The sequence below is a fragment of the Gekko japonicus genome, unplaced genomic scaffold (assembly GCF_001447785.1).
Source record: "Gekko japonicus isolate JY-2015 unplaced genomic scaffold, Gekko_japonicus_V1.1 scaffold499, whole genome shotgun sequence".
Classification (NCBI taxonomy): Eukaryota; Metazoa; Chordata; class Lepidosauria; order Squamata; family Gekkonidae; genus Gekko; species Gekko japonicus.
In genome coordinates this window covers 125,394-134,832 of record NW_015167069.1, presented here as the reverse complement: position 1 = coordinate 134,832, position 9,439 = coordinate 125,394, and the positions used below count along the sequence as shown (strand labels likewise).

General features: G+C 43.1%; 1 protein-coding gene across 1 annotated transcript in view; it reads right to left on the bottom strand.

The window, feature by feature from the left end:
• Positions 1 to 9,439, bottom strand: part of LOC107111678 (dihydropyrimidinase-related protein 2) — a 74,286-nt gene that overhangs the window by 3,842 nt on the left and 61,005 nt on the right. The window contains exons 11-12 of the mRNA XM_015412684.1: positions 6,386 to 6,556; positions 4,084 to 4,263 (exon numbers count right to left, since the gene is read on the bottom strand). Of these exons, the coding sequence (XP_015268170.1) occupies positions 4,084 to 4,263; positions 6,386 to 6,556 (351 nt within the window). The remainder of the gene's footprint in view (positions 1 to 4,083; positions 4,264 to 6,385; positions 6,557 to 9,439) is intronic.

The window sequence follows — 9,439 nt, the reverse complement described above, 5'->3', positions numbered from 1 at the left end:
ACACAACACATGATGTAGGTTGTATATATGTACTTTCTGCTAGTATGAAACAGGAAGGAGTTTACACTACCATGCATTGTTCATGATGCACATATTATATGATCAACAGGAGCACATTCATGTGTGTAAGATCTCCTTCCCTCCTATATCAAGTGAATGACCTGGACTCCCCCTCCCCCCAAAATAAAGACATTTGATTCTAGTGCTCCAACCATGTGTAACAGGAGCATGTGTGCTACCCATGACAGGCACATACTGAAGCTATACATGCATAAAGATATGCATGCTGCTCTTATTCACACAAAATGGCAACCATATATATCAGGAGGATCACAAGGTAACACATTACTGCTATGGGCTGGCTGAGCACCGAAAATGAATGTCTGAACAGGGCTTATATTTTGGGTTGGTTCATATATCCATATACACCATTGGTTTCTCATCACTTAACTGTTCTACATTTTGTGGGTGGGTGTGCACATACGTGCATGTGCATGAATGGACTCCCATGCACTACAGACAACATCAGCCAATATGAACACTGCAGTTACAGTATTAGATCTGTGCAAGATGGTAGGTCATCAAGTACAGAGTAAGCATGTGTGAGGGGATAAACCACATTAGACACCGGGAGGTGAATTAAACCAACTGTGATTTTCCTTTGAGAGGACTAGATATGCAGGGCTTCTATTCAAATCAGGACTGTGGCACAACACCGGGGGGGGGGGGTGTTGCTCCCTGTGCCATTTCCTTGCCTTGAAAGCACCCTGGAACAGTACTATTTACTGGGGATGAGCATTCAACTATATCCAAGCCAAAAAAAAACCTGAAAAAACTTTATCGATATTTTCTGGCTATTCTTTCAGCTGGATATAGATTTGGTTTTGGCTTTTCTTTTGTCGTTGATGGTTGTTGGGTTGGGTTTTTTGTTTGTTTTTTGGCTATCCAAAATGGCCAAGCCCAGGGAGCTTCCGGTGGGTGGATCGGCGATGGCGGTCGCTCTCCTTGAAGCATGAGGAGGCGACTAACACAACTTCGGCTTGGAGGGGGGCCACCTCAAGTGGCACTTCCACGGAACCCTCGTGGTGGGTTCCAAGCCAAAGGGCTTTTGAGAGTTAGCCTCTTCGATGGCTCGAAGCCATGGAATAGAGGCTTCCCTCCGCCCTGATGGTCCAGCCGATGGGTGACCTATGGGTGTAAGCCAATCTGACAGGGACAAGCGCAGGAGATCAAGCGGAATAGCGATGGAAGAGAGCGAGGTCAGAAGTGACCAACAATGAACGTGCATGAGAGATAAACGAACTGTTTTTGTAAAGCGAAGCCCCCCCTCCCGTGGAGAAAGCGGAGTGCAGGGAGGGACGCCTCCTGAGCGACTGAATAAATCAAAGAAGCGAAGGGGGGAAGAGGGGAGAGAAACAGCATTACATTTTGAGAGACTTACTTGAGCTTGGATAGAGAAATGGTGAGTCTTTCAAGCTCTGAAACAGAGCAGTGTTGAATTGTAAACAAAGAGAAAACATGGTGGTTCTACGAGGGAAAATAAAACCGAAAGTCAGCCAGAGTCCAAGATCGTAAAAGTGGAGCAGGCAACTGAGAAGCTGGTAGAGATGGACACTGGGAACAAGAAGATGAGGAAAAGAGTGCCAGAGGTGGAAATAAAACAAAAGCTGCAGGAAAACCGTTTACTTCAGCTGCAAATGGAGAAAGCAAACATGACTCTCAGATTTCAGGGACTGCTTGAAAAGGAAAAAGAAGATTTGAAGAAGACTCTGGGAGAGATCATCGCTCCAGTAACAGGCTTATCAGTGGATGAAATAATAAAAGATATAGAGTCTGCCTATCGGGTATACTCTAATTACATTAAAAAAAATAGCCTGCCTGGGGAGATTGTAGTTAAGTTTGCAAGAAGACAGACCAGAGATGTTATATTAAAGGCAACTTCGGCAAATCCACTGAAATTTGGGAATACAAATATTAAGACTCTAAAAGACATCCCATTTGAAATCCGTCAAAAGAGGAAAAGCTACAAAGAATTAATCTCATTTCTTCAGACAAATGGAATACAATATCGCTGGGTGATCCCTGAAGGTGTCATCTTTAAAATTAATGATAAAAGAGAGATTGACTCCATCTTTAAAGCAAAGGAATTTTTGAGACAACAGCTAGGGCCAGAAGCAGAACTCAAAGATGAAGAAACAAAATCGAGTGACTTTGCTACCTCTGGAACGGGGGAGGACTCTGGGGAGGAAGCGGGTGCGGGAGCAAGCAAAACGGTGTATGATTTCAGAGAAAGAAGACAGAAGTAAGGGCAGAAGGACTCTGAAAATAGCCCTATGAAAATAAGAAGATGTTCAAGAAGTGTTCTCAAAATATTAAAATTACTAACATTGAAGCAGTAGTTAAAAATAACTCACAAGTGTATTGTTATACTAACACGTATTTACTAACATGTAGTTTAACACGGAAATGATCTCCTACTCTTGGTTTTTTAGTTAGTGTGGGTAACTTTTCTTTTTCCCTAGTTGTAGTCCCCCTTCCTCTATTTTCTGTTGTAGTTATGTAGCCTATTGAAAAACCAATAAAATTACCCTCTTCGGGGTTTCAAAAAACAAAACAAAATGGCCAAACCCCCAAAATCCAAAAAAATATTTTTCGAGACTGCCTGACAGTCAAAGTTAAAGGGTGTTTAAAGGGATTGCAGCCTCTTTAAATGCCTTCCAGGTGAACTCACCACTTGGAGAAGGTGTTTAAAGGGACCATAGTCCCTTTAAATACCTTTTTCCCCTCCACTGAAACCAATGGAGGATGGGAACACATTCTTTGGGGCCCACAGAATTGGACCCCCTGGTCCAATCTTTTTGTAACTTGGGGTGTTTTTTTTAGGAGATGCACCAGCAGCTATGCTGCATATTTGATGCTTCTACCTAAAAACAGCCTCCCTTAGAGCCCCAGGTATCCCCAGATTGATTCTCCATTATACCTTATGGGGACCATTGACTAGAATGGTCCCCATAGGGTACAATGGAACTAAAAACATTCGGGATTTCTGAAAAATCCCAAATCCAAGTACCATACTGGTATTGGAATTCAGGAATACCAGAAAATACCGATGCGGGGTTTTTTTTTGCACACCCTTACCATTTATCCTGCTGGGCGCACATATTGACGCCCATATGCTTGCCCCCAGTGAGGTGAAGAACAGTTCTTTGGGGCCACTTCAGGTCAGGAAAACAGGAAGAAGGCTTAAATCCTCTTCTCCTCATGCAACTGTCCCAATCAGAATTGGGCCCCCATACAAGCAATATTTGAATGATATGTAAAACAGCCTTTAGGTGAAAATACACTAGGAGCTCCATACATATTATCCTTCCATACATATTGTCTTGTCTCTGCCCAAGAATGCAGAGTCATAACTACACAATACGGTTTTAATCAGTACATCCCTGTCTTCGAGTCAAGAGATGTGTTCAGGGAATTCCATGTTTCCAAACTGTTCACAGGCCCAACATGGATCAGGAATGCAGCACATGGGAAAAGGGAACTTACCCTCTGCACCATCTTCCAGCTCTGCAACAGCCTCAGGGAGTTCCTAATCATGCTGCTGGGGAAGTTTAATGTATACTAATGGGCTACACCCTAAGTTTTCCCTAAGGGGCAAGTAGTGGCTCACTGAAGCCCTTTCTAGTTGACAAAACAGCACCAGGGTAAGGCTTCAGCTTCTCCTCCCCCAGTGTATCTTGGTCCCAATCTAAGTTGGGCTTGCAAGCTCCTGGGAAGAATGAAACTCCCAGAGCACATCTGTCAATCTGACGTGAGAATGGACCCAGCAAAAGCCTATAATGAGTTTAGGCCCCATAAAAATGGTGCTATCTCCAAGTCCAGCCAACCTTTTGTCTTTGCAATCTGCCTCCTACTTCATGTCTAAAACGCTGCAGAGCAATACATCAGGAAGCATAGCAACTTTTTGCCAAGACACAAAACAGTCTTGTCCAATTTCTCTCAACATTCAGAACCTGAGATCCAGCCATTTTTCAATCCGTGGGACTCAGAAACACACAAAAACACATTCACATGTGTACTCACCCTGCTCCTTGCCTTGATCCTTTTGTAAACAAAATCTGGGAAGGGTTTCCTGGGGATATATCGTCCGGAACCTTCAGTTGCATGGATGTTACCATCCTCCAGCACAATCTTCCCTTGGCTGATGACAACCAATGGTGAGCCACGGCATTCCATGCCCTCAAAGATATTGTATTCCACAGACTACAAGGGGTGAAAAAGGAGGTGTTAAGACCCACCACATAGAAACACCAGTTATCTCCACTTAAAAAAACACCTTAAGTTAGATCCTATCATTCATGGCACAAAAATCAGGGATCTTTGCCACTTCCTCCACAAAGCAGCCCTTTCTGACCCAAATTGTCAACCATAGAACTGACATAAACTAGTAGTTGCTAGCAGTGAAACAGCCCCCTCCCCCATCTCCTGTGAATACCATCTCCACTGACCCAAACTGCTGGAGAATGATTTCTCCCCGACTTCCCATTCCTTGATCTAGCCTCCTGACCTATGCAGGTCCATACAGATCCTATGAAACCTGGGAATCAACTTCTCTGGTCAAAAGGGTGCCATTGCTGGGGAGAGGGAAATGTAGGAAGAATTCATGACCATCAGCACTTTCTGCTGGTGACTGCAGGATCCAGCCTCTTGGGTTGTAGGACTGGGAAAGACCTCTAAGTGGGATTCTCAAAATCCACTGTCAGTCAAGGTAAGCAATACTGGAACTATGTGGACCATGAGTCTGGCTCAACATAAAACACATTCTTACAGTTCCACCGCTCCCCCTGCCCCCATGTAAGGGCCCTCTTGTAAGCCGCCCTGAGCCCGCTCACGGGGAGGGCGGGGTAAAAATGTTAACAATAAATAAATAAATAAATGTCTCAACGGTGTTCCTCCCAAGTCAGGAAGTCACCGTGCCTCTATTTGTTTCCCCACACACCATTCCAAAACCTCCCCTTCCAGGACTCATTATGTTGTCAGGGGCACTGAGAAGACTCATATCCTCCCTTTTCTTTAAACTCTCTCAACATTTCAAGCCTCCTACAGTAGGGTTCAGTCCTCACCAGGCTGTCCTATTGCAGAGGAGTCCTTTTGGTTAGCCATGACCTGGATGGCTAGTCCACTCTCATCAGATCCCATAAACTAAGCAGGATCAGCCCTGGCTGGAATCTGGATGGGAGGCCACCAAGAAGTCCAGGGTTGCCAAGCAGAGGCAGGCAATGGCAACCATCTCTGACTATCCCTCGCCTTGAAACCCCTACAGGGTCACCACAAGTTGGTCGAGACTTGACAGCACTCTCCACCACCATCTTTTGGTTAATACAGACATTTTTCTGCATATCTGGGAAAACCTTTCTCTTGCACAGTTCTACTGTCTTCATGACTGGCAGGGGGCAGCCACTTCACAATAATTAGATTATGTGATTTTTATTTACTCTCCATAGCTCGTTATCCATGCCATTCATCTTTACGGGACCGCATCCATTCTATTTTCTTCAGTTTTTCAACACTATCTCAATCACTGTTTGGTGATAACCCTCATTTTAAGCGATGTCTCCAGCAAAAGAGGCTTTCCATCTTGCTTTGCAAAAATACTCATTGACCTTTGCCTCCAGGAAATCACTGCTCCTTTTCAGCATAGAATCAATGCCATCATAAGTAGAATTACACCCTTTGAAGTCCACTGATGTCTGTGGGTGCAGAAGGCTGTAGCTCAGCTTAGGACTGCCCTGAATAAGTGGATTCATGAAGAAAGGGAAAAAATCTCGAGGAAGTTTTTTCCGCCCAGAAAAAAATTCACATGGCTGTCTTCCAGCATTTGTAAGAGATGTAAACAGGCCCACACAGTTGCTGTTCTCGCTCTCTTTTAGGAGTACAAGATCAGAGGAAATTCATATCCTCAATGCTGCCTAAATGTCAGTTTCACAATCTCCTTCCGGACCCCTTCCAGTTGGTTGTCAGTCACTGAACGACAATATCAGGCTACACTGACCAATGGTTTGCCTTAGCCTGCATCCACATTATCATGGGATGTTCCACTACACACCAATCATTCATAACTGGATTGGTTTGCTCACATAGGATAATCTAGTTGGGAATTATTGTTATAGTGCAACGACATCCAATGATGTGTGGATACAGCCTTGGTATAAAAGCAGCTACATACGTTGCATAAACCCTTTCCAGATTATTGAATCCAGAATACTGAGCACAAGTTCTCCCTAACTTAAAACCTCCTTTTGTTGTTGTTTATTTCACTTTTACAAAAATGCAGTGAGGCTGGAGTGTGGGAGGGAAGGATGTCCTACAAAAAAACCCCACTTACTATGTTATGGGTTTTGGCAGAGATTGTCTTGACACTGTCTGGGTCCCAGATCACCAAGTCAGCATCAGAGCCCACAGCGATGCGCCCTTTCCGTGGATACAGGTTGAAGATCTTTGCTGCATTGGTGCTGGTCACAGCTACAAACTGGTTCTCATCCATCTTGCCAGTAACCTAACAAGAAAGGGTCATAGTGCATTCAAAGAAAGATCATATCAATATTTAAAGGCCTTTTTACAAACAGATATAGGTGGGTTTGACTGACCAGTTTCCTACCAAGCAGATCCTAGAACAGATGACCCAGTTCAGTTCCATTAAGATCACATTCTTCTCTGCCTGCCTTCCAGTGTGATTTAAACAACTGTCTCAAATTAATCAGTGCTTATACTGTCTCATGTGGTCTCTGCATTGCCCCCCCCCCCTTTACAGATTGCCAGTGCAGAGGAGAATAAGTGTTCTGCCTTAGCTGGAGTGTCAGGCTAGACTTGTGTCCAGATTCTCACCCTGTTGTGAAGCTCAGTGGATGACCTTGAGCCGGTTACTCTCACAGCCTCCTACATCACAAGGTTGTTGTAAGGGTGAAGTGGGGTGGGAAGAATTATGTATGTCACTCTGAACTCCCTGGAGGAAAACCAGGCTAAAAGTGTGATATATAATTGCACATATTGCAAAGAAAAGAATCTTGATGTGGTCAAGAAATTGCATCATGACTCCTTTGTGCTTGGTGTTTTGATCAGAGCCCATGGGTGCTTACACTCAATGGGAATTTATGAGGAACAAGAGAGACACAAATTGAAAGCCACAGCAAATTCTATAACAGTAGTGATCTGCAGAAAGATCCAGAAATAAAAGCCACAGCAACTGGCATTACCAATGAACTGGCAATTTTCTACAAACCAGACCAGGTAACTCAGAACCCCAAAACTGGGGGAGAAGGGGGTCAGATGGTGGTCAGATGGGGGAGATTTCACTGGCAGAGCCCTACTATTTAAAAAAAAAATGGAAAAGCACTCCAAATCTTAATGAAAAGGGGTTGGGTTCAGGTTATATAAGATCCAAATTGAATAAAATGTCCTTAGATCCTTAATTCCCCCACACACCAGAAAAATACCTGTTTTAACAAAATACTGAATGACTCCACCCAAGGGAGACAGCACAAAGCGAGACAAGAAATCTTGCAGCAAATCATATTTTATGCACATTGTTGCCTTGACAGCAAAGATGGCCATACATGATCGCAAAAACACTGACGATGCCAGACCATACATACCTGTGGTCAGTTTCTCCAAAGGAAAGGATCCAAATGAAGTTAAGCACACTTCAGGCCTATTAATTTCAATAGCCACAAACAACATCCACCAAGGGAAGACTATCTACAATTCACAACTATGTTCAAAACTATATATTACATTCACTGAAATACAAAGAAGGGTTAGTGGTCACAACCCAATAGAGTATATAGACACTGATCCAACAGATTGCTCATAACAATTAAACATAGTTAAACAAAAGAACAAGACAAGATTGACTGCTTAATGCATATATCAATTCAAAAACACAGAAAAAATGTGTCTCACCCCGATTTCCAAAATAAAATCGGCAAAGCTCAAAAGCTTCAATGGAATCCAAGGGTTCTCTACAAGGCAACCTGCCATGCAGCATTTAACCATATACATATTAATTGCAATATAGTTTCTTAAAGTGGACCCATCCCATTTTTCATGAACATGCCCCCGTTTCACATACACTCCTATTCTAATCAATTGCAATCTTCCTCAAATAAAGGCAGCAAAATTAAGTATCTGATTCATTCCATTTGGTGCTAAAGTTTTTAATTCAAAAATCAATCTAGACTCCTACTGTAATAAAATATGATTAGCATTGATTTTGCTGCCTTTATTTATATGCATCATGCAGTCAATCTTGTCTTTCTATGTATATTTATGATTGTTTCACAGTTCCATTTTACCAGCTGCTGCTGAAGACCATTGAAACGCTTGGTTTATACCTGGGAGAGGCGTCTGGCTGTTATTCTTTCAACAGTGGGAGTCTTCTGCTGAAGTTACTTTCTGTTTGGAGGTCTATGGACACTATCTACATATGGAATTGCAGGAGACTACTGTTGGTTTTGAATATGTTTAATTGTCATGAGCAATCGGTTGGATCAATGTCTATACACTCTATTGGGTTGCGACCACTAACCCTTCTTTGTATTTCAATAAATGTAATATATAGTTTTGAACATAGTTGTGAATTGTAGATGGTCTTCCTTTGGTGGATGTTGTCTGTGGTTATACTTTTACACTATGGCTTTCCTGTTGTCTTTGGCACTATTAATTTCAATGGCAATATAAGCGCAAGCTAGCTCTTCCACTGAATAATCATATAGGGCTTTTGAGTGTGCCTGGATCTTCCCTGCAATCCTTGTCATAATTTGGAACCATCAGTGTCCAGATCAACAGCAAAATCAGGCTCTTGCTCTCAGCTAATCCCCAGGGCTTTCCACTGGATCTTGACTTGCAACTGTGCCTCCTTGTTTTGAGAGCTGGTGAAGCACAGCAGTTCAGATCAGGAGGTAAGGGCATCTTTCCAGCCCAGCCACTTCGCTGGGCATCCTTTGGCACGCCACCCTCTCTCAATCTCAGCCCCATCCCCAAACATCCTGTGGGGGTATCATTAGGGGTTTATGATACAGGAGTATTACGGAATACTGACGTGTGCAAGACACCTTGAGCATTTAGAAAAAGGCTACATAAGAATTCAAGGTATAATTATTATTCCCTTTTCAACATTTATATAAGAAACTGTTCCCACTTGGCTATTCCAGATAAGCAACTCATTCCAAGACCTGAGGCTCCTCTCAATTATGATTCAGCCTCATGTCATTTTGTATAATCACATGACAAATGGCTACTTGGTCTGCTGAAGTGGACTTAACAAGGGCCAGTTAAGGACAGGAAATCTCCAAGCCCTCATTGTCTGGATACTCAGACCTTTCTGAGTGATCTAAGTGGAATTTATTCTCCAGACATAGTGGATTTCTGTCACTGTCCAACC